Source organism: Anomalospiza imberbis, unplaced genomic scaffold (assembly GCF_031753505.1).
Source record: "Anomalospiza imberbis isolate Cuckoo-Finch-1a 21T00152 unplaced genomic scaffold, ASM3175350v1 scaffold_847, whole genome shotgun sequence".
Lineage (NCBI taxonomy): Eukaryota > Metazoa > Chordata > Aves > Passeriformes > Viduidae > Anomalospiza > Anomalospiza imberbis.
This window is the reverse complement of record NW_027100466.1, coordinates 14,224-38,956: the sequence shown is the minus strand read 5'-3', so window position 1 is coordinate 38,956 and position 24,733 is coordinate 14,224. Positions and strand designations below refer to the sequence as shown.

Sequence of the window (24,733 nt, the reverse complement as noted above, 5' to 3'; positions counted from 1 at the left end):
AGGCTCGGGGGGACCCAAATCCAGCAGGTCTGGGGGGGGGGCAAGGATGGGATAGGATGGGATAGGATGGACTGGGCTGGGATAGGATGGACTGGGATGGACTGGGCCGAACTGGGCTGAACTGGGCTGAACTGGGCCGAACTGGGAGGGTTCCAGGTGCTGACCAGGTGCGCCCCCAGCCCCAAAACGTCTCCCAAAGGCTCGGGGGGACCCCAAATCCAGCAGGTCTGGGGTGGGGGCAAGGATGGGATAGGATGGGATAGGATGGACTGGGCTGGGATAGGATGGACTGGATGAACTGGGCCGAACTGGGCCGAAGTGGGCCGAACTGGGATGGACTGGGAGGGCTCCAGGTGCGCCCCCAGCCCCAAAACGTCTCCCAGAGGCTCGGGGGGACCCCAAATCCAGCAGGTCTGGGGGGGGGGCAAGGATGGGATAGGATGGGATAGGATGGACTGGGCCGAACTGGGCCGAACTGGGATGGACTGGGAGGGTTCCAGGTGCTGACCAGGTGCGCCCCAGCCCAGCAGGTGCTGTCCGAGGCCCGCGGTCCGTGTTTCCGGCTGCTGCGGGAGGGCGGGGGCTGCGCGCTGCCCACCCTGCGCAACATCACCCGCCAGGTTTGCTGCTGCAGCCGCGTGGGCAAAGCCTGGGGGAGCTCCTGCCTGCTCTGCCCCCCTTCGGATCCGGTGAGACCCCCTCCCCCCAAAATCTGGGAGACCCCCCCCCCCAAATCGGGGGGAAAAAACCCGGGCTCTGGGATGCCGAAAAAACCCAAAAGCGACCCCAAAAATGAGGCGGATTTTGAGTTCTGTCCCCACCCCCGCGTCTCTCGGGCACCCCCAAGTTTTTGGAGCCCCTGAAATTCTGAGACCCCCTCCCCAAAATTTCTGCGGGGTTCCCAAATTTCTGGGACCACCCCCAAATGGTGGGGAGAAAACCCGGGGTCTGGGGAGCCCAAAAAACTCCGAAATTCTCCCCCAAAAAAGCAAAAAAAACAGAATTGGGGGGGGGGGGAATTGGGGGGAAATGGGTCTGGGGGGTCCAAGGGGCTCGGGGGGGGGCTCAAGAATTTGGGGAGGGGTCCCAGGGTTCAGAATTGGGTGGGGAAGGATCAGAATTTGGAGGGGGAGACCCCAAAATTTGTACACCAAAATTTGAATGGGGGGGGGGGGAAGGGTCTGGGGGCTTCCGGGAATTTGGGGAAGGGTCCTGGAATTTGGGGAGGGGTTTGGGAATTTGGGGAGGGATCTGAGGTGTTCAGGAGGGACCCGGAATTTGGGGAGGGGTCCTTGGAAATTTTTTTTGGGGAGCAAAAGGAATTTGGGGAGGGGCCCGAGAATCTGGGGAGGGGTCCCCAAAAATTGGGGAGGGGTCCGGAAACTCAGAGCGAGACCTCAGAATTTTTAGGGAGGGACCCAAGAATTTTTTGGGGGGATGGGAGAACAGAACCCGGGGGGGGTGGGGGGATCCCCCAGCTGTTTTGGGGTGTCGTCCCCCACCACCCCCCCCCTCCAAACCCGAGCCCCCAGACCCAATTCTGCCCCTGGACCCCCCCCAAACCCAGAGGGGTTCCGGGAGATCTGCCCCGCCGGGCCCGGCTACCACTACTCGGCCTCGGACCTGCGCATCAACACCCAGTTCCTGGGCCAGGACGGAGCTGGGGTCCCGCTGGGGCCCCCCCGCGCCCCCGCGACCCCCTGTGAGCACCCAAAACCCCCTGAGCCCCCCCCAAAAAATCCTGGAAAAAAAAAACCGCAAAAAAATCCACCAAAATCCCCTAAAAACTCCTCCTAAACCTCCCCCAAATCCCCCAAAACCCCTCCTAAATCCCCAAAAACTCCCTAAACCCCCTCCTGAACCCCCAAAAACTCCCTAAAACCCTTCCTGAACCCCCAAAAACTCCCTAAAACCCCTCCTGAACCGTCAAAAACTCCCTAAAACCCCTCCTAAACCCCCAAAAACTCCCTAAAACCCCTCCTGAACCCCCCAAAACTCCCTTAAAACCCCCTCCTGAACCCCCAAGAACTCCCTAAAACCCCCTCCTGAACCCCAAGAACTCCCTAAAACCCCTCCCTAAACCCCCAAAAACTCTCTAAAACCCCTCCTGAACCCCCAAAAACTCCCTAAAACCCCTCCTAAACCCCCCAAAACTCCCTAAAACCCCTCCTGAACCCCCCAAAACTCCCTGAAACCCCTCCTGAACCCCAAGAACTCCCTAAAACCCCTCCTGAACCCCCAAATCCCCCATAACCCCTCCCAAATCTCCCCAATCCCCTCCTAACCCCCCAATCCCTTCCTAAACCTCCTGAATCTCCCTAAAACCCCTCCTAAACCCCCAAATCCCTTCTTAACCCCCCCAAATCTCCCTAAAACCCCTCCTAAACCTCCCCAAAATACCCCAAACCCCTCCTAACCCCCCCAATCCTTCCTAACCCCCCCCCAAATCTCCCTAAAACCCCTCCTAAACCTCCTCAAAAACCCTCCAATCCCCTCCTAACCCCCCCAAATCCCCCTTAAACCCCTCCCAAACCCCCCCAAATCCCCTCCCCACCCCCCAAATCCCCCAATCCCTCCTGAACCCCCAAATTTTAACCCCTGCCCCCTCCCCCCATTTTTTTCTCCCCCCCCGCCCCCCCCCCCAGCCCCGGAGCCCCCCCAGGCCGGGACCCCCCGGCCCCCCCCGCCGCCCCCCCCCCGGCCCGAGGTGATCGTGGTGCCCCGGCCCAGCCCGACTTTGGGGGGGCCCTGCCCACCCTGCCCCCCCCGGAGCCAGGTGAGGAGGGCGTTTGGGGGGGATCTGGGGGGATTTCGAGGGGATTTGGGGGGAGTTCGGGGGGGTTGGGGGGAATTTTGGGGGATTTCGAGGGGATTTGGGGGGAGTTTGGGGGGAAATTGGGGGGAAATTGGGGGATTTCGAGGGGATTTGGGGGGAGTTTGAGGGGTTTGGGGGGAATCTGGGGATTTCGAGGGGATTTGGGGGGAGTTCGGGGGGTTTGGGGGGAATTTTGGGGAATTTCGAGGGGATTTGGGGGGGTTTGGGGGGAATTTTGGGGGATTTCGAGGGGGTTTGGGGGAGTTTGGGGGGTTTGGGGGGAATTTGGGGGATTTCGAGGGGATTTGGGGGGGGTTGGGGGAATTTGGGGGGATTTTTGGGGCATTTGGCGAGATTTGAGGGGATTTGGGGAGGATTTAGGGGGAGTTTGGGGTTTTGGGGAGGGTTTGGGGGATTTCGGGGGCATTTGGAGGGATTTGATGGGATTTGGGGGGAGTTTGGTGGGGATTGGGAAGGGTGCGGGGGATTTTGGGGGGATTTGGGGGGTTTTGGGGAGATTTGGGGGGGTTATAGGGAGATTAGGGGAGGTTTGGGGGGAGTTTGGGGCGGTTTGGGGGGATTTGGAGGGATCTGGGGAGGTTTTGGGGGGATTCGGCAGGGTTTGGGGGGATTTGGGGAGTTTGTGGGGGTTTTGGGGAGGTTTGGGGGGATTTGGGGGGATTTGGGGGTATTTGGGGGGAGCTTGGGGTTGGTTTGGGGGAGATCTGGGGCTCTGAGAAGGGACCCTGGTCTGTCACCGTGTCCCCAGTCCCAATTCCTGACCCCAAATCCCCCAAAACCCCCTAAAACCCCGTAAAATCCCCAAAATCCCATTAAAACCCCATAAACCCCCCCCCCCCCACACAAACCCCGCAGTGTCCTGGTGCCAGCACGACCCTGATCCCCATCCCCAAATTCCCAAATTGCCCCACATCCCACAGAATCCCCTAAAACCCCCCAAAATCCCCCAGATCCCCCCAAATCCCCTAAAATCCCCCCAAAATCCCCGAAATCCCCGCAGTGTCCCCGTGCCAGCGCGACCCCTCCGTGTGCGGCCCCGGGCGCTGCGTGCCCCGGGGGGGAGGGGGGCTACACCTGCCTGTGCCGGGGGGGCTTCTGGCTGAGCCCCCAGGGCACGCACTGCGTGGGTGAGTGGGGAGGGGTCCCGGGGGGAGATCTAGGGGGGTCTGGGGGGGATTTGGGGGGGATTTGGGGGGATTTGGGGGGATTTGGGGGAGGATTTGGGGGTTTGATGGGGTTTTAGGGAGGTTTAGGGGAGTTTTTGGGGGGCTTCTGGCTGAGCCCCCAGGGCACGCACGGCGTGGGTGAGTGGGGAGGGGGCCCGGGGGGAGATCTAGGGGGGTCTGGGGGGGATTTGGGGGGGATTTTTGGGGGGGATTTGGGGGGTTCTGGGGAGGATTTGGGGGTTTGAAGGGGTTTTAGGGAGGTTTAGGGGAGTTTTGGGGGGCTTCTGCTGAGCCCCCAGGCACGCACTGCGTGGGTGAGTGGGGAGGGGCCCGGGGGGAGATCTAGGGGGGTCTGGGGGGGATTTGGGGGGGATTTTGGGGGGGATTTGGGGAGGATTTGGGGGTTTGATGGGGTTTTAGGGAGGTTTAGGGGAGTTTTTGGGGGGCTTCTGGCTGAGCCCCCAGGGCACGCACTGCGTGGGTGAGTGGGGAGGGGGCCCGGGGGGAGATCTAGGGGGGTTGGGGGGAATTTGGGGGGGATTTGGGGTGGGATTTGGGGGTATTTGGGGGAGGATTTGGGGGTTTGAAGGGGTTTTAGGGAGGTTTAGGGGAGTTTTGGGGGCTTCTGCTGAGCCCCCAGGGCACGCACTGCGTGGGTGAGTGGGGAGGGGTCCCACCAGGGATTTGGGGGGATCCTGGGGGAGTTTTGGGGGGATTTGGGGGGATTTGGGGGAGTTTTGGGGGGGTTTGGGGGGATTTGGGGAGGATTTGGGGGGATTTGGGGGCACCCATTGTGTGGGTGAATGGGGGAGGGGGCGCAGGGGGTCTTTGGGGGGATTTTGGGGGAATCCTGGGAGGATTTAGGGGATTTTAGGGTCTTTAAAGGGTTCCCGGGTGGGTCCTGGGGGGTTCATGCTCTACCTGCCCCTCACCTGTGCCCACCTGAGCTCACCTGTGCTCATTACCTGAGCTCACCTGTGCCCACCTGAGCTCACCTGTGCCCACCTGTGCTCACCTGTGCCCATTACCTGTGCCCACCTGTGCCCATTACCTGTGCCCACCTGAGCTCACCTGTGCTCATTACCTGTGCCCACCTGTGCCCATTACCTGTGCCCACCTGTGCCCACCTGTGCTCACCTGTGCCCATTACCTGTGCCCATCTGTGCTCACCTGTGCTCACCTGTGCCCATTACCTGTGCTCACCTGTGCCCATTACCTATGCTCACCTGTGCTCACCTGTGCCCATTACCTGTGCTCACCTGTGCCCATTACCTGTGCTCACCTGTGCCCACATGAGCTCACCTGTGCCCATTACCTGTGCCCACCTGTGCCCACCTGTGCCCATTACCTGTGCCCACCTGTGCCCATTACCTGTGCCCACCTGTGCCCACCTGAGCTCACCTGTGCCCATTACCTGTGCCCACCTGTGCCCATTACCTGTGCCCACCTGTGCCCACCTGAGCTCACCTGTGCCCATTACCTGTGCCCACCTGTGCCCATTACCTGTGCCCACCTGTGCTCACCTGTGCTCATTACCTGTGCCCACCTGTGCTCATTACCTGTGCTCATTACCTGTGCCCACCTGTGCTCACCTGTGCTCACCTGTGCTCATTACCTGAGCTCACCTGTGCCCATTACCTGTGCTCACCTGTGCTCATTACCTGTGCCCACCTGTGCTCACCTGTGCCCACCTGTGCTCATTACCTGAGCTCACCTGTGCCCATTACCTGTGCCCACCTGTGCTCACCTGTGGCCATTACCTGTGCCCACCTGTGCTCATTACCTGTGCTCACCTGTGCCCACCTGAGCTCACCTGTGCCCATTACCTGTGCTCATTACCTGTGCCCACCTGTGCCCCCAGACATCGACGAGTGCCGCCAGGTGCCCCCGCCCTGCTCCCCGGGGCGCTGCGAGAATTCCGTGGGGAGCTTCCGGTGCCTCTGCGGCCCTGGCTTCACCTCCGAGCCCGCGGGCACCGAGTGCCGAGGTCAGCAGCACACCTGGGCACACCTGGGCACACCCTAAAACCCACCTGTGCCCCCCGAACCACACCTGTGCTCACCTGTGTTCATCTGGGCTCACCTGGGCACACCCAAACCCCACCTGTGCCCCCCCCAAACCCCACTCAAACCCCACCTGAGCCCACCTGTGCCCACCTGAGCCACCTGAGCCCACCTGAGCCCACCTGTGCCCACCTGAGCCCACCTGAGCCCACCTGTGCCCCCCTGTGCCCTCTGAAACCCCACCTGACCCCACCTGAGCCCACCTGAGCCCACCTGAGCCCACCTGTGCCCCCCTGTGCCCTCTCAAACCCCACCTGTGCCCACCTGAGCCCACCTGTGCCCCCCTGTGCCCTCTCAAATCCCACCTGTGCCCACCTGAGCCCACCTGTGCCCTCCCAAACCCCACCTATGCCCCCAGACGTGGACGAGTGCGCCCAGAGCCCCCCGCCCTGCGCCCATGGGCGCTGCGAGAACCGGCCCGGGGGCTACCAGTGCGTGTGCCCGGGGGCTACCGGGGCTCCGGGGGCGACCAGCCCTGCCAGGGTGAGTGGGGGGCACTGGGAGGGACTGGAGGGATTGGGATGGACTGGGAGGGACTGGGAGGAACTGGGATGGACTGGGAGGGACTGGGAGGAACTGGGAGGGATTGGGATGGACTAGGAGGGACTGGGAGAACTGGGATGGACTGGGAGGGATTGGGATGGACTGGGAGGAACTGGGAGGGACTGGGAGGGATTGGGAGGGATTGGGATGGACTGGGAGGAACTGGGAGGGATTGGGATGGACTGGGAGGGACTGGGATGGACTGGGAGGAACTGGGAGGGATTGGGATGGACTGGGAGGGACTGGGAGGGATTGGGATGGACTGGGAGGGACTGGGAGGAACTGGGATGGACTGGGAGGGACTGGGAGGAACTGGGAGGGACTGGGAGGGATTGGGATGGACTGGGAGGGACTGGAGGAACTGGGAGGGACTGGGAGGGATTGGGATGGACTGGGAGGGACTGGGAGGAACTGGGAGGGACTGGGAGGGATTGGGATGGACTGGAGGGACTGGGAGGAACTGGGATGGACTGGGAGGGATTGGGATGGACTGGGATGGACTGGGAGGGATTGGGATGGACTGGGAGGGACTGGGAGGGATTGGGAGGGGGCTCTGGGCACTGGGGGACACTAGGAGGGGGCTCTGTGCCATGGGGTCAGTGGTCCTTGGGGTCACCACACCGTGGGGGTCACCATGGCCTGTGGTCACTGTTATGGGTGACCATGGCCTGTGGTCACTGTTATGGGGTCACCGTGACCTGTGGTCACTGTTATGGGTCACCATGGCCTGTGGTCACTGTTATGGGTCACCGTGACCTGTGGTCACTGTTATGGGTCACCGTGACCTGTGGTCACTGTTATGGTACCACCACGACTCAGGGTCCCCCAATGTCCCCTGGTGTCCCCTCAGACATCGACGAGTGCGAGAACCACCTGGCGTGTCCCGGCCAGGAGTGCGTCAACACCCCGGGGTCCTTCCGGTGCCAGCCCTGCCCCGACGGCTTCCAGCTGCGCCAGGGGCGCTGCGCAGGTACCTGCTGTCACCCGTGTCACCTGGTGTCACCTCAGCTTCACCTGTGGCACCCGGAAACCCCTAGAGGAGTGCATGGGGTCACCACCCCACGGGGTCACCATGATTTGGGGGCACCGTTCCATGAAGTCACCGTGACTTGGGGCCACCAAGGCTTGGGGGACTTGGGGACCCCATAACTCCTGTGGCCACCACCCCCTGGTGTCCCCACGTCCCCCTGGTGACCCCGATGTCTCCCTGGTGACCCCGATGTCCCCCCAGATGTGGACGAGTGCTCGGGGTCACCACACCGTGGCATGACCATGACTTGTGGTCACTCTGTTACGGGGTCACCATGGACTGGTGGACTTGGGGACCCCATAACTCCTGTGGCCACCACCCCCTGGTGTCCCCATGTCCCCCTGGTGACCCCGATGTCCCCCCAGATGTGGACGAGTGCTCGGGGGACTCCCCCTGCGCCCCCCACGGCCGCTGCCTCAACACCGCCGGCTCCTTCCGCTGCGAGTGCCACCGCGGCTACCGCGCCACGCCGGCGCCACCGCCTGCCAGGGTGAGCGGGGACCCCCTGGGGGACACCCCGGCGGTGCCACCACCCCTCGGTGACCTTCTGGTGGCCCTGCAGATGTCAACGAGTGCCTGGAGGGTGACTTCTGCTTCCGCACGGCGAGTGCGTCAACACGGCCGGCTCCTTCCGCTGCCTCTGCGCCGACGGCTACGCTGGCACCGCCGACGGCACCGCCTGCGCCGGTGGGTGACACACCGGGGGACACTGGGGACAGCGTGGTGGCACCTCGGGGGGGTGGTGGCGGTGGTGGGGGGTTTGGGGTTGGGGTGGGTTTTGGGGGTTTGGGGTTGTGCTGGTTGTGGTGTTTGTATCTGCAGTCCAGTTGTCCCCAGGGTTGTCCCAGTTTTGGTGTCACCATCCCAGTCCCGGTGTCCCCATCCCAGTCCTGGTGTCACCAGGGTTGTCCCAGTCCTGGTGTCACCATCCCAGTCCCGGTGTCACCAGGGTTGTCCCAGTCCCGGTGTCTCCATCCCAGTCCCGGTGTCCCCAGGGTTGTCCCAGTCCCGGTGTCCCCATCCCAGTCCCGGTGTCCCCAGGGTTGTCCCAGTCCTGGTGTCACCATCCCAGTCCCGGTGTCCCCAGGGTTGTCCCAGTCCTGGTGTCACCATCCCAGTCCTGGTGTCCCCATCCCAGTCCCGGTGTCCCCAGGGTTGTCCTGTCCCAGTCCCGGTGTCCCAATCCCAGTCCTGGTGTCCCCAGGGTTGTCCCAGTCCCGGTGTCCCCATCCCAGTCCTGGTGTCCCCAGGGTTGTCCCAGTCCTGGTGTCCCCATCCCAGTCTTGGTGTCCCCATGGTTATCCCAATCCCGATGTCCCCAACCCCAGACGTGGATGAGTGCCAGCGCGGGGCCGTCTGCGCCGGCAGGTTCCATATCCCAAATCCCAATGTCCCAAATCCCAAATCCCGATCCCAATGTCCCCAGACGTGGACGAGTGCCAGCGCCGGGCCGTCTGCGCCGGTGGGTTCCATATCCCAAATCCCAATGTCCCAAATCCCAATCCCGATCCCGATGTCCCCAGACGTGGACGAGTGCCAGCGCGGGGCCGTCTGCGCCGGCGGGTTCATATCCCAAATCCCAATGTCCCCAAATCCCAAATCCCGATCCCAATGTCCCCAGACGTGGACGAGTGCCAGCGCGGGGCCGTCTGCGCCGGCGGGTTCCATATCCCAAATCCCAATGTCCCAATGTCCCAAATCCCGATCCCAATGTCCCCAGACGTGGACGAGTGCCAGCGCGGGGCCGTCTGCGCCGGCGGGTTCCATATCCCAAATCCCAATGTCCCAAATCCCAAATCCCGATCCCGATGTCCCCAGACGTGGACGAGTGCCAGCGCGGGGCCGTCTGCGCCGGCGGGTTCCATATCCCAAATCCCAAATCCCAATGTCCCAATGTCCCAAATCCCGATCCCAATGTCCCCAGACGTGGACGAGTGCCAGTGCCGGGGCCGTCTGCGCCGGCGGGTTCCATATCCCAAATCCCAGTGTCCCAAATCCCAAATCCCGATCCCGATGTCCCCAGACGTGGACGAGTGCTAGCGTGGGGCCGTCTGCGCCAGCGGGTTCCATATCCCAAATCCCAAATCCCAATGTCCCAATGTCCCAAATCCCGATCCTGATGTCCCCAGACGTGGACGAGTGCCAGCGCGGGGCCATCTGCGCCGGCGGGTTCCATATCCCAAATCCCAGTGTCCCAAATCCCAAATCCCGATCCCGATGTCCCCAGACGTGGACGAGTGCCAGCGCGGGGCCGTCTGCGCCGGCGGGTTCCATATCCCAAATCCCAAATCCCAATGTCCCAATGTCCCAAATCCCGATCCCGATGTCCCCAGACTTGGACGAGTGCCAGTGCCGGGGCCGTCTGCGCCGGCGGGTTCCATATCCCAAATCCCAATGTCCCAAATCCCAAATCCCGATCCCGATGTCCCCAGACGTGGACGAGTGCTAGCGTGGGGGCCGTCTGCGCCAGCGGGTTCCATATCCCAAATCCCAAATCCCAATGTCCCAATGTCCCAAATCCCGATCCTGATGTCCCCAGACGTGGACGAGTGCCAGCGCGGGGCCGTCTGCGCCGGCGGGTTCCATATCCCAAATCCCAGTGTCCCCAAATCCCAAATCCCGATCCCGATGTCCCCAGACGTGGACGAGTGCCAGCGCGGGGCCGTCTGCGCCGGCGGGTTCCATATCCCAAATCCCAAATCCCAATGTCCCAATGTCCCAAATCCCGATCCTGATGTCCCCAGACGTGGACGAGTGCCAGTGCCGGGGCCGTCTGCGCCGGCGGGTTCCATATCCCAAATCCCAATGTCCCCAAATCCCAAATCCCGATCCCGATGTCCCCAGACGTGGACGAGTGCCAGCGCGGGGCCGTCTGCGCCGGCGGGTTCCATATCCCAAATCCCAATGTCCCAAATCCCAAATCCCGATCCCGATGTCCCCAGACGTGGACGAGTGCCAGTGCGGGGCCGTCTGCGCCGGCGGGTTCCATATCCCAAATCCCAATGTCCCCAAATCCCAAATCCCGATCCCGATGTCCCCAGACGTGGACGAGTGCCAGCGCGGGGCCGTCTGCGCCGGCGGGCGCTGCCTCAACACCGACGGCTCCTTCCAGTGCCAGTGCCCGGCCGGGTTCCGCACCGACGACGCCAAGGCCGAGTGCCGCGGTGAGCGGCCGGCAGCGGCAGCGGGCGCGGGGCTGTGGGGTGGGATGGGGGAGGTAGGGTGGGGATGTGGGAATAGGGCTGGGATTTGGGGATATGGGGTGGGAATTTGGGAGATGGGGTTGGGATTCAGGGATATGGGGTGGGAATTTGGGAGATGGGGTTGGGATTCAGGGTTATGGGGTGGGGATGTGGGGATATGGGGTGGGGATGTGGGGATATGGGGTGGGGATGTGGGAACAGGGCTGGGATTTGGGGATATGGGGTGGGAATGTGGGATATGGGGATGGGATTCAGGGATATGGGGTGGGAATTTGGGAGATGGGGTTGGGATTCAGGGTTATGGGGTGGGAATGTGGGATATGGGGTGGGAATGTGGGGATATGGGGTGGGGATGTGGGAACAGGGCTGGGATTTGGGGATATGGGGTGGGAATTTGGGAGATGGGGATGGGATTCAGGGTTATGGGGTGGGAATTTGGGCAATGGGGTGGGAATCTGGGGATGTGGGGAATGGGATGAGAATCTGGGGAATGGGGAATAGGGTGGGAATATGGGGAATGGGGTGGGAATGTGGGAATAGGATGGGCATGGGGGCACCAGGACTCCCCATATCCCCACATTCCCACCCCATTCCCATGTCCCCATCCCAATGTCCCCATCCCGATGTCCGCATCCCGATGTCCCGGATCCCAGACGTGGACGAGTGCCAGGAGTACGGGGCCGGGCTCTGCGGGGCGCAGCGCTGCGAGAACATTCCGGGCTCCTATCGCTGCGTGCCCGAGTGCCAGCCGGGATTCCGGCCCGGCGACGGCGGGGACTGCCTCGGTGAGGGATTTGGGATTTGGGGATATGGGACTGGGATATGGGATTTGGGATACGGGATTGGGATATGGGATTGTGCCCGAATGCCAGCCGGGATTCCAGCCCGGTGGAGGCAGGGACTGCCTTGGTGAGCAATTTGGGATTGGAATTGGTGTTTGGGATTTGGGACATGGGATCGGGATTGGGATATAGGATTGGGATATGGGATTGTTCCCGAGTGCCAGCCGGGATTCCGGCCTGGAGAGGGCGGGGACTGCCTCCGTGAGGGATTTGGGATATGGGACTGGGCTGGGATGTGGAGACTGGGATGGGGATATTGGGGATTTGGGGACATGGGGACTGGAGTGGGGATTTAGGGACTGGGATGGGAAGGGGGATATGGGAATATGGGAATATGGGGACTGGGATGAGAATGGGGACTAACATGGGAATGGGGACATTGGGAATGGGATGGGAATGGGGCTATGGGGATATTGGGATATTGGGATTGGATGGGACTGGGAGACTGGGATGGGAATGGGAACTGGCATGGGAATGGGGACACGGGAATTGGGATGGGCACAGGGATCGGGATGGTCCAGGGACTGCTCCCAGGGCTCCAGATGTCCCCATCCTGATGTCCCATTCCCATGTCCCCATCCTGGATGTCCCCATCCCGATGTCCCCATTCCCATGTCCTCATCCCAATGTCCCCATCCGGATGTCCCCATTCCCATGTCCCCATCCCGATGTCCCCATCCCGATGTCCCGGATCCCAGACGTGGACGAGTGCCAGGAGTACGGGGCCGGGCTCTGCGGGGCGCAGCGCTGCGAGAACATTCCGGGCTCCTATCGCTGCGTGCCCGAGTGCCAGCCGGGATTCCGGCCCGGCGACGGCGGGGACTGCCTCGGTGAGGGATTTGGGATTTGGGGATATGGGACTGGGATATGGGATTTGGGATATGGGATTGGGATCGGGATTGGGATATGGGATTGTTCCTGAGTGCCAGCTGGGATTCTGGCCTGGAGATGGCGAGGACTGCCTCGGTGAGGGATTTGGGATTGGGACAAGGGATTGGGATATGGGATATGGGTTTGGGATATGGGATTGAGATATGGGATCGGGATTGGGATTTGGATTGGGATATGGGATTGAGATATGGGATCGGGATTGGATTTGGATTGGGATATGGGATTGGGATGGGATCGGGATTGGGATTTGGGATCGGGATTGGGATTTGGGATCGGGATATAGGATTGTGCCCAAGTGCCAGCCAGGATTCAGGCCCAGAGACAGCAGGGACTGCCTTGGTCAGGGATTTGGGATCGGGATTGGGGATTGGGGTTGGGATATGGGATTAGGATGAGGATTTGGGGTATGGGATCGGGATTTGGGATATGGGGGCTGGGCTGGGGACACAGAGGGACAAAGGCCAGCCCCAGGGGTGGCCGAGGACCTCGGGATGTCCCCAGCCCCTTGTCCCACCCCGTGCCAGACGTGGACGAGTGCTCCAACGGGACCCTGTGCGGCGCCCACGCCACCTGCCACAACCTGCCCGGCTCCTTCCAGTGCGCCTGCGACCCCGGCTACGAGACCGCCCGCATGGCCACCACTGCGTGGGTATGGCCACCAGCCTGGGGACACCCAAATCCCAGTCCCTGTGCCCCTGTGTCCATCCCTGTGTCCCCGTCCCCATCCCATCCCAATCCCTGCGACCCCGGCTACGAGACCGCCCGGCATGGCCACCACTGCGTGGGTATGACCACCAGCCTGGGGACATGGCCACCAGCCCGGGGACATGGCCACCAGCCCTGGGACATGGCCACCAGCCCGGGGACACCCTGGCCTAGTCCCTGTGTCCCCATTCCCATCCCAAATCCCAAATTTCCCAATCCCAATCCCAAACCCCCAAATTCCCAACCCGAAATCCCAAATTCCCAACCCCAAATTCCCCAAATCCCCAACCCCAAATCCCCAACCCCAAATCCCGAATTCCCAACCCCAAACCCCAATCCCAAACCCCAAACCACCAAATTCCCAACCCCAAATCTGCAACCCCAAATCCCAAATTCCCAACCCCAAATCCCCCAAATTCCCAAATCCCAAATTCCCAACCCCAAATCCCCCAAATTCCCAAATCCCAAATCCGAATTCCCAACCCCAAACCCCAATCCCAAACACCAAACCCCCAAATTCCCAACCCCAAATCTGCAACCCCAAATCCCAAACCCCAAATCCCCCAAATCCCCAACCCCAAATCCCAGTTTCCCTACCCCAAATCCCAAATCCCCGACCCCAAATCCCAACCCCGCAGACGTGGACGAGTGCCAGACCCTCCGCGGGGTTTGTGGGGCCGAGCGCTGCGAGAACGTCGAGGGCTCCTTCCTGTGCCTGTGCCCCGATTCCCGGCAGGAGTTCGACCCCGTCACCGGGCGCTGCGGGGCCCTCCCGACCCCACAGATCCCCCAAATCCCCCAGAACCCCCCAGCCCGACCCCACACCCCACAAAACCCCCAAATCAGACCCCAAGCCCCGAAATCAGACCCCAAATTCCCCAAATCAGCCCCCAAAGCCCCCAGATCAGACCCCAAAGCCCCGAAATGAGACCCCAAAGCCTGAAATCAGACCCCAAATTCCCCAAATCAGACCCCAAACCCCCCAAATCAGACCCCAAAGCCCGAAATCAGACCCCAAATTCCCCAAATCAGCCCCCAAAGCCCCAGATCAGACCCCAAAGCCCCGAAATCAGACCCCAAATTCCCCAATCAGACCCCAAACCCCCCAAATCAGACCCCAAAGCCCCGAAATCAGCCCCCAAACCCCCCAAATCAGACCCCAAACCCCCCAGATGAGACCCCAAATCCCCGAAATCCTCCCCGAACCCCGCCCGGGGATTTTGGGGTGGCCTCGTGTTTCAGTAGGGCCTGCGGGGTCCTGGCCCCGAACGTGACCCGCCCGCAGTGCTGCTGCACCCTGGGGTGGGCGTGGGGGGCACAGTGCCCCGGGCAGCCCTGCCCCACACCTGGCACAGGTGAGGGACACCCCAAAAACCTTTGGGGTGGGATTTGGGACCCCAGGACTCGCCAAAAACCTTTGGGGTGGGATTTGGGACCCCCGGGACTCCCCAAAAAACTTTGGGGTGGGATTTGGGACCCCCGGGACTCCCCAAAAAACTTTGGGGTGGGATTTGGGACCCCCGGGACTCCCCAAAAAACTTTGGGGTGGGATTTGGGACCCCCGGGACTCCCCAGAAAACTTTGGGGTGGATTTGGGACCCCCGGGACTCCCCAAAAACCTTTGGGGTGGGATTTGGGACCCCCGGGACTCCCCAAAAACCTTTGGGGTGGGATTTGGGACCCCCGGGACTCCCCAAAAACCTTTGGGGTGGGATTTGGGACCCCCAGGACTCCCCAAAAACTTTGGGGTGGGATTTGGGACACCTGGGACTCCCCAAAAACCTTTGGGGTGGGATTTGGGGTGGGTTTTGGGTGGGATTTAGGGTGAGTTTTGGGTGGGTTTGGGGTGGGTTTGGGGTGGGATTTAGGGTGGGTTTTGGGTGGATTTGGGGTGGGTTTGGGGTGGGATTTAGGGTGGGTTTTGGGTGGATTTGGGTGGGTTTTGGGTGGATTTGGGGTGGGTTTAGGGTGGGATTTAGGGTAGATTTGGGGTGGATTTGGGGCGGATTTGGGCAGATTTGGGGTGGGATTTGGGGTGGATTTGGGGTGGGTTTGGGGTGGGTTTAGGGTGGGATTTAGGGTAGATTTGGGGTGGATTTGGGGTGGATTTGGGGTGGGATTTGGGGTGGGATTTGGGGTGGATTTGGGGTGGGTTTGGGGTGGATTTGGGGTGGGTTTGGGGTGGGTTTGGGGTGGGATTTGGGGTGGGTTTGGGGTGGATTTGGGGTGGGTTTAGGGTGGGATTTAGGGTAGATTTGGGTGGATTTGGAGCGGATTTGGGGCAGATTTGGGGTGGGATTTGGGGTGGATTTGGGGTGGGTTTGGGGTGGATTTGGGGTGGGTTTGGGGTGGGTTTAGGGTGGGGTGGGTTTGGGGTGGGTTTAGGGTGGGATTTAGGGTAGATTTGGGGTGGGTTTGGGGTGGGTTTGGGGTGGGATTTGGGGTGGGTTTGGGGTGGATTGGGGTGGGTTTAGGGTGGGATTTAGGGTAGATTTGGGGTGGATTTGGAGCGGATTTGGGGGTGGGATTTGGGGTGGATTTGGGGTGGATTTGAGTTGGGATTTAGGGTAGATTGTGGTGGATTTGGGGGCAGGTATGGGGTGGGATTTAGGGTAGATTTGGGGTGGATTTGGGGTGGGATTTGGGGTGGGTTTGGGGTAAATTTGGTGCAAATTTGGGGCAGATTTGGGACCTCTGGGACTCCCCAACAACCGAGTGGGGCAGATTTGGGGTGTGGGAAAGAGAAGTGGGGGCGCACAAACAGAATTTGGGGGGGGGGTCCTGGGCAGAATTTTGGGGTCCCCTGACCCCCTCCGTGCCCCCCCCCCCCCACAGAGGCTCACCTGTCCCTGTGTCCCCACGGACCCGGCCGCGTCCCCGAGACCCCCCAGGGTCCCCCCACAGGTGAGTCCGGGCCCCCCCCAGGTGAGACCCCCCGCCCACGTCCCCCCCTTTGTCCCTGGGGGGGGTCCCGGTGTCCCCTTTTACCCTGGGGGGGTCACTTGGGGGGTCCTGGGGGGGGTCCCTGTGTCCCCCGTAACCCCTGGGGGGGTCTCTGTCACTTTGGGGAGGGTCCCTGTGATTTTGGGGGTGTCCCTATGATTTTTTGGGGTGGGGGGTGGTTTCCCTGTGATTTTGGGGCCTGTCCCTGTGATTTGGGGGGGGGTCTCTGTGATTTTGGGGGGGGTCCCTGTCACTTTCGGGGGTGTCCCTGTGATTCCATGGTGTCCCTGTGATTTGGGGGGGGTCTCTGTGATTTTGGGGGGGTCCCTGTCACTTTCGGGGGTGTCCCTGTGATTTCAGGGTGTCCCTGTGCTTTGGGGGTGTCCCTGTGATTTGGGGGTGGTCTCTGTGATTTTGGGGGGGGTCCCTGTCACTTTCGGGGGTGTCCCTGTGATTTCAGGGTGTCCCTGTGCTTTGGGGGTGTCCCTGTGATTTGGGGGGGGGGTCTCTGATTTTGGGGGGTCCCTGTCACTTTCGGGGGTGTCCCTGTGATTTCAGGGTGTCCCTGTGATTTGGGGGGGGGTCTCTGTGATTTTGGGGGGTCCCTGTCACTTTCGGGGGTGTCCCTGTGATTTCAGGGTGTCCCTGTGATTTGGGGGGGGTCTCTGTGATTTTGGGGGGTCCCTGTCACTTTCGGGAGTGTCCCTGTGATTTCAGGGTGTCCCTGTGATTTGGGGGGGAGGTCTCTGATTTTGGGGGGTCTCTGTCACTTTCGGGGGTGTCCCTGTGATTTGGGGGGGAGGTCTCTGTGATTTTGGGGGGTCCCTGTCACTTTCGGGGGTGTCCCTGTGATTTCGGGGTGTCCCTGTGATTTGGGGGGCTATCTGTGATTTTGGGGGGTCCCTGTCACTTTCGGGGGTGTCCCTGTGCTTTGGGGGTGTCCCTGTGATTTGGGGAGGGGTCCCTGTCACTTTCGGGGGTGTCCCTGTGATTTCAGGGTGTCCCTGTGATTTGGGGGGGGTCTCTGTGATTTTGGGGGGTCCCTGTCACTTTCGGGGGTGTCCCTGTGATTTCAGGGTGTCCCTGTGATTTGGGGGGTGTCCCTGTGATTTGGGGGGGAGGTCTCTGATTTTGGGGGGGTCCCTGTCACTTTCGGGGGTGTCCCTGTGCTTTCAGGGTGTCCCTGTGATTTGGGGGGGGTCTCTGTGATTTTGGGGGGTCCCTGTCACTTTCGGGGGTGTCCCTGTGCTTTGGGGTGTCCCTGTGATTTGGGGGGGGTCTCTGTGATTTTGGGGGGTCCCTGTCACTTTCGGGGGTGTCCCTGTGATTTCAGGGTGTCCCTGTGATTTGGGGGGGTCTCTGTGATTTTGGGGGGGTCCCTGTCACTTTCGGGGGTGTCCCTGTGCTTTCAGGGTGTCCCTGTGATTTGGGGGGCTCTCTGTGATTTGGGGGGGTCCCTGTCACTTTCGGGGGTGTCCCTGTGCTTTTAGGGTGTCCCTGTGCTTTCGGGGGTGTCCCTGTGTTTTGGGGGACGGTCTCTGATTTTGGGGGGTCCCTGTCACTTTCGGGGGTGTCCCTGTGATTTCAGGGTGTCCCTGTGATTTGGGGGGGTCTCTGTGATTTTGGGGGGGTCCCTGTGACTTTCGGGGGTGTCCCTGTGATTTCAGGGTGTCCCTGTGATTTAGGGGGGAGGTCTCTGATTTTGGGGGGTCCCTGTCACTTTCGGGGGTGTCCCTGTGCTTTGGGGGTGTCCCTGTGATTTGGGGGGGGTCTCTGTGATTTTGGGGGGTCCCTGTCACTTTCGGGGGTGTCCCTGTGCTTTCAGGGTGTCCCTGTGATTTAGGGGGGAGGTCTCTGATTTTGGGGGGTCCCTGTCACTTTCGGGGGTGTCCCTGTGATTTCAGGGTGTCCCTGTGATTTGGGGGGGTCTCTGTGATTTTGGGGGGTCCCTGTGACTTTCGGGGGTGTCCCTGTGCTTTCAGGGTGTCCCTGTGATTTGGGGGGGGGTCTCTGTGATTTTGGGGGGTCCCTGTCACTTTCGGGGGTGTCCCTGTGCTTTCAGGGTGTCCCTGTGAATTTGGGGGGGGTCTCTGTGATTTTGGGGGGGGTCCCTGTCACTTTCGGGGGTGTCCCTGTGATTTCAGGGTGTCCCTGTGATTTGGGGGGGGGTCTCTGTGATTTTGGGGGGGTCCCCTGTCACTTTTGGGGGCGTCCCTGTGATTCCATGGTGTCCCTGTGATTTGGGGGGGGTCTCTCTGATTTTGGGGGGGTCCCTGTCACTTTCGGGGGTGTCCCTGCGATTTGGGGGGGAGGTCTCTGATTTTGGGGGGTCCCTGTCACTTTCGGGGGTGTCCCCTGTAATTTGGGGGGGAGGTCTCTGATTTTGGGGGGTCCCTGTGATTTCGGGGTGCCCCTGTCCCCCCCAGACGTGGACGAGTGCTCGCTGTTCGGGCCCGCGCTCTGCCGGGGGGGGCTCTGCGTCAACGCCGCCCCCTCCTTCAGCTGCTTCTGCCCCAGCGGCTTCTACTTCGAGCAGGAGCACCTGCAGTGCGTGGGTGAGCACCGCGCCCCTGCCAGGACCTGCCGGGGCCTGTCGGGACCTGGCTGTTCCTGCCAGGACCCTGCCGGGACCTGGCTGTGTCTGTCTGTGTCTGTCTGTACCTGCCAGGACCCTGCCGGGACCTGGCTGTGTCTGTCTGTGTCTGTCTGTACCTGCCAGACCTGCCGGGGCCTGTCGGGACCTGGCTGTTCCTGCCAGGACCTGCCGGGACCTGGCTGTGTCTGTCTGTGTCTGTCTGTACCTGCCAGGACCTGCCGGGACCTGGCTGTGTCTGTCTGTGTCTGTCTGTACCTGCCAGGACCTGCCGGGGCCTGCCGGGACCTGGCTGTTCCTGCCAGACCTGCCGGGACCTGCCGGGACCTGGCTGTGTCTGTCTGTGTCTGTCTGTACCTGCCAGGACCTGCCGGGACCTGGCTGTGTCTGTCTGTGTCTGTCTGTACCTGCCAGGACCTGCCGGGACCTGGCTGTGTCTGTCTGTGTCTGTCTGTACCTGCCAGGACCTGCCGGGACCTGGCTGTGTCTGTCTGTGTCTGTCTGTACCTGCCAGGACCTGCCGGGACCTGTCTGTGTCTGTCTGTGTCTGTCTGTACCTGCCAGGACCTGCCGGGACCTGGCTGTGTCTGTCTGTGTCTGTCTGTACCTGCCAGGACCTGCCGGGACCTGGCTGTGTCTGTCTGTGTCTGTCTGTACCTGCCAGGACCTGCCAGGACCTGCCGGGACCTGGCTGTACCTGCCGGGACCTGGCTGTGTCTGTCTGTGTCTGTCTGTACCTGCCAGAACCTGGCAGGACCTGCCAGGATCTGCCGGGACCTGGCTGTACCTGCCAGGACCTGGCTGTGTTCTGTCTGTGTCTGTCTGTACCTGCCGGGATCTGCCAGGACCTGCCAGGGCCTGGCTGTACCTGCCAGGACTTGTCTGTACCTGTCTGTGTCTCCCTGTACCTGCCAGGACCTGGCTGTGTCTGTCTATGTCTCTGTACCTGCCAGGACCTGTCTGTACCTGTCTGTGTCTGTCTGTACCTGCCAGGACTTGTCTGTACCTGTCTGTGTCTCTGTACCTGCCAGGACCTGGCTGTGTCTGTCTGTACCTGTCTGTATCTGCCAGGACCCGTGCCTGACCTCCTAAATCTCCCAAATCCCCCCCAAAACCGCTCCTAACCTCCCCCAAACCAGTCCTAAACCCCACTCCCCATCGCCCAAACTCACCTTATACCCCAAAATCCTTCTAAACCTCCCCAAAACCCCCCTAAACTCACCGTAAACACCCAAACTTCACTGCTAAGGCCCCAAATCTCCCGTTAAAATGCCCCAAATCCCCCGTTAAAACTGCCCAAATCCCTGTTAAACTGCCCCAAATCCCCTTAAACCGCCCCAAATCCCCTTAAACCACCCCAAATCCCCCTTAAACCGCCCCAAATCCCCCTTAAACCGCACCAAATCCCCCTTAAACCGCCCCAAATCCCCCTTAAACCGCCCCAAATCCCCCTTAAACTGCCCCAAATCCCCTTAAACCGCCCCAAATCCCCTTAAACCACCCCAAATCCCCCCTTAAACCGCCCCAAATCCCCCTTAAACCGCACCAAATCCCCCTTAAACCGCCCCAAATCCCCCTTAAACCGCACCAAATCCCCCTTAAACCGCCCCAAATCCCCTTAAACCGCCCAAACCCCCCTTAAACCGCCCCAAATCCCCCTTAAAACCGCCCCAAATCCCCCTTAAACCAGACCAAACCCCCCTTAAACTGCCCCAAATCCCCCTTAAACCGCTCCTAAATCCCCAGCCCTGCTAAACTCACCTTTAACACCTCAAATTCCACCACTAAGACCCCAAATCCCTGCCAAACCCCCCCCAAATCCCCCTTAAACCCCCCCTAAACCGCCTCAAATCCCCCTTAAAGCCCCCATATCCCCCCTAAACCCCCCCGAATCCCCCCCAAAACCGCCCCAAATCCCCCTAAACCTCCCTAAACGCCCCCCGACCCCAATTTTGCCCCTCCCCAGACAACGACGAGTGCGCGGCGGCCGAGGCCGAGCCGTGCCTGGGGGGGCTCTGTGTGAACACGGTGGGCTCGTACCTGTGCTCCTGCCCCCCCCCGCTCATCCTCGACCCCTCCCAGCGCCGCTGCGTGGCCAACGACTCCAACCCGGGTGGGTTCTGGGGGGGCCCGGGGGTCCCCGATATCGGGGGGGGGGTGAGGGGACCCTGGTTTGGGGGGATTCAGAGGGATTTGGGGGGGTAAAAAAGGGTTTAAAAGGGGTTTTAGTGGGGTTAGGAGGGATTTTTAGGGGGGTTAGGAGGGGATTTAGTAGGGGTAAAAGGGGTTTTAGGGGGGTTAGGATGGGTTTTGGGGGAGGCTGGGGGGTCCTCGATATCGGGGGGGGGTGAGAGGACCCTGGTTTGGGGGGATTCAGAGGGATTCGGGGGGGTAAAAAGGGGTTAAAAGGGGTTTTAGTGGGGTTAGGAGGGATTTTTAGGGGGGTTAGGAGGGGATTTAGTGGGGTTAGGAGAGGTTTTAGGGGGGTTAGGATGGGTTTTGGGGGAGGTTGGGGGGTCCCCGATATCGGGGGGGGGGTGAGGGGACCCTGGTTTGGGGGGATTCCGATGGATTCGGGGGGGTAAAAAGGGGTTAAAAGGGGTTTTAGGGGGGTTAGGATGGGTTTTGGGGGAGGCTGGGGGGTCCCCGATATCGGGAGGGTGAGGGGACCCTGGTTTGGGGGGATTCAGAGGGATTTGGGGGGGTAAAAAAGGGGTTAGGAGGGGTTTTAGTGGGGTTAGGAGGGGGTTTAGGGGGGATTAGGAGGGGTTAGGAGAGGTTTTTAAGGGGGTTAGGAAGGGTTTTGGGGCAGGTCGGGGGGTCCCCGATATCGGGGAGGATGAGGGGTCCCTGGTTTGGGGGGTTTAGAGGGGATTTTGGGGAGTTAAGATGTGTTTTAGGGCAGTTAGGAGGGGTTTAGCAGGGCTTAGATGGGGTTTGCGTGGTTTAAAGGAAGGTTTAGGATGGGTTTTTGGGGGGACCCAGAGGGACCCCGATGTAGGGGAGGGTGAGAGGACCCTGGTTTGGGGGGATTCGAGGGGATTTTGGGGGGTTAAGAGGGGATTTAGGGGAGTTAGGAGAGGTTTAGGGTGGGTTACGAGGGGTTTTAGGGGGGTTTAGGAGGAGTTAGGATGGGTTTAGAGGGGTTCCGGGGGGTCCCCGATACCGGGAGGGGCTGAGGGGTCCCTGATTTGGGGGGATTTTGGGGCATTTTGGGGCCATTTGGGGAGGTTGTAGGATGAATTTGGGGCATTGAGGACGGGTTTAGGAGCGTCCCCAATGCTGAGGATTTTTGGGGTGCCCCATCATGGGCGAGGTCCATTGGGGGGGTCCCAGTTTAGGGGTGGGGGTCCCCATTATGGGGAGGGGGTACCCGTTATGGGGGCTCAGCCGGCGACACAGAAAATCCCAATTTTGGGTTTACCTGGTGTCCCCAATTATGGGGATTTTTGGGGTTCCCCATAACGGGGATCAATTTTTGGAGTTCGACCCCCCCAAATTAAGACCCCCTCCCCAAATTGTCGCCCCCCCAGAGGGGTCGGTGGCCATGTGCTGGCAGAGCTCACCTGAGATTTTGGGGCTACCTGGGGCTTTTGGGGTTTCCTGGTGTCCCCATTAACGGCGATTTTTGGGGTTCCCCATAACGGGGATCAATTTTTGGAGTTCGGCACCCCAAATTAAGACCCCCTCCTCAAATTGTCGCCCCCCCAGAGGGGTCGGTGGCCGTGTGCTGGCATGGAGGGGGCGGGGCCTCACCTGCGGTTTTGGGCTTACCTGGCGTCCCCATTAACGGCGATTTTTGGGGTTCCCCATGACGGGGATCAATTTTTGGGGTTCGGCAACCCCCAAATTAAGACCCCCCCCAAATTGTCGCCCTCCCAGAGGGGTCGGTGGCCGTGTGCTGGCAGGAGGTGGGGCCGGACCTGGGTTTTTGGAGCGACCTGGGGCTTTTGGGGTTTCCTGGTGTCCCCATTAACGGCGATTTTTGGGGTTCCCCATAACGGGGATCGATTTTTGGGGTTCGACACCCCCAAATTAAGACCCCCCCCCCAAATTGTCCCCAGAGGGGTCGGTGGCCGTGTGCTGGCAGAGCTCACCTGGGTTTTTGGGGCTACCTGGGGCTTTTGGGTTTCCTGGCGTCCCCATTAACGGCGATTTTTGGGGTTCCCCATAACGGGGATCAATTTTTGGGGTTCGGCACCCCCAAATTAAGACCCCCTCCCCAAATTGTCGCCCCCCCAGAGGGGTCGGTGGCCGTGTGCTGGCATGGAGGGGGCGGGGCCTCACCTGCGGTTTTGGGCTTACCTGGCGTCCCCATTAACGGCGATTTTTGGGGTTCCCCATGACGGGGATCAATTTTTGGGGTTCGGCACCCCCAAATTAAGACCCCCCCCCCCAAATTGTCGCCCCCCCAGAGGGGTCGGTGGCCGTGTGCTGGCAGGAGGTGGGGCCGGACCTGGTGTGCGGGCGGCCCCGGCGCGCGGCCCCGGTGACCTACACCGAGTGCTGCTGCCTGTACGGGCAGGCGTGGGGCATGGAGTGCGCGCTCTGCCCGCCCCCCACTCCGGTGAGACCCCCGCGACCCCCGGGACCCCCCCCCCAAATTCACTGCCGGGACCCCCCAAGTCCATCCCCAGAACTGGGGAGCGGATTGGGACTGGGACCAGTACGGGTACTGGAGCACTGGGGGAATGTAGAACCCCGGGATGGGGGCATGGAGTGCGCGCTCTGCCCCGCCCCCCACTCCGGTGAGACCCCCGGGACCCCCCCCAAATTCACTGCCGGGACCCCCAAGTCCATCCCCAGAACTGGGGAGCGGATTGGGACTGGGACCAGTACGGGTACTGGGAGCACTGGGGGGATGTAGAACCCCGGGATGGGGGCATGGAGTGCGCGCTCTGCCCCGCCCCCCACTCCGGTGAGACCCCCGGGACCCCCCCCAAATTCACTGCCGGGACCCCCAAGTCCATCCCCAGAACTGGGGAGCGGATTGGGACTGGGACCAGTACGGGTACTGGGAGCACTGGGAGGTGATGGGAGGGGGCTCAAAGGATGGGGGACCCCCCGGGGTGGGCACACCCGGACCACAACCCCCCACTCCGGTGAGACCCCCGGGACCCCCCCCAAATTCACTGCCGGGACCGGGGCGGGGCGCGGAGCCAGCTGGGACTGGGACCAGTACGGGTACTGGGAGCACTGGGGAGGGGTCCTAAAGAGGAGGGGGAGGGGTTTGGACCCCCGGCATGGGGGACACTGGAACCCCCCCCCCCCATAATTAGGAGCTCCCGAACCGCAAACCCCCCCAAAACACCAAAAAAAAACCCCAAAAAAACTCCAAAAAAACCCCAAAAAATCCCAAATCCCCCCAATTTCGGGACCCCTCCCCAAATTTCGGGGTCCCCCCCAACCCCCCTTTTTTCCTCCCCCCCCCAGACGACTTCGAGCTCCTCTGCAACGTCCTGAGACCCCCGAACTTCGCCCCCCCCCAGCTCCCCCCCCTCTACGACCCCTCCCCCAATTTCCCCCCTCCCCCCAATTTCGCCCCCCCCCAGTTCGGGCCCCTCCCCTACGGGGGTCCCCCCGAATATTTTGGGGGGCTGCGCCCCCATTACGACCCCTTCCCTTTTGGGGGGGGTGGGCTGGGCTACGACCCCCGGGGGGGTGGGGGAGGGGTGGGGGACCCTCTTTACGCCCCTCCCCTGCCGCCCCTCCCCCCTCGCTACGAGGATTTTGGGGACCCCCGGGGGAGGGGGCCCCGATTTGAGCCCCCGGACCCCCCCCCGGACCCCCGAGGGAGCCCCCCCTGGAACTTCCAACCCCACGGGACCCCCGAGGAGGAGGAGGAGGAGGAGGAAGAGGAAGAAGGTGAGGTTTGGATTTTGGGGGGGGGGGGTTTGGGGGATTTTTGGGGGGATTTT

General features: G+C 61.5%; 1 protein-coding gene across 1 annotated transcript in view; it reads left to right on the top strand.

The window, feature by feature from the left end:
- Nucleotides 1-24,733, top strand: part of LOC137467885 (latent-transforming growth factor beta-binding protein 4-like) — a gene marked incomplete at its 5' end in the record, with an annotated part of 31,811 nt that overhangs the window by 5,511 nt on the left and 1,567 nt on the right. Inside the window, 25 exon segments of the mRNA XM_068179297.1 lie at nt 523-689; nt 1,570-1,702; nt 2,646-2,776; nt 3,851-3,900; nt 3,902-3,963; nt 5,864-5,989; nt 6,424-6,507; nt 6,510-6,548; nt 7,459-7,578; nt 8,004-8,105; nt 8,180-8,230; nt 8,233-8,325; nt 10,680-10,802; nt 11,495-11,626; nt 12,382-12,513; nt 13,099-13,203; nt 13,206-13,223; nt 13,918-14,132; nt 14,229-14,634; nt 16,115-16,183; nt 18,649-18,777; nt 20,782-20,928; nt 23,231-23,369; nt 23,720-23,733; nt 24,249-24,685. Of these exon segments, the coding sequence (XP_068035398.1) occupies nt 523-689; nt 1,570-1,702; nt 2,646-2,776; nt 3,851-3,900; nt 3,902-3,963; nt 5,864-5,989; nt 6,424-6,507; nt 6,510-6,548; nt 7,459-7,578; nt 8,004-8,105; nt 8,180-8,230; nt 8,233-8,325; nt 10,680-10,802; nt 11,495-11,626; nt 12,382-12,513; nt 13,099-13,203; nt 13,206-13,223; nt 13,918-14,132; nt 14,229-14,634; nt 16,115-16,183; nt 18,649-18,777; nt 20,782-20,928; nt 23,231-23,369; nt 23,720-23,733; nt 24,249-24,685 (3,224 nt within the window).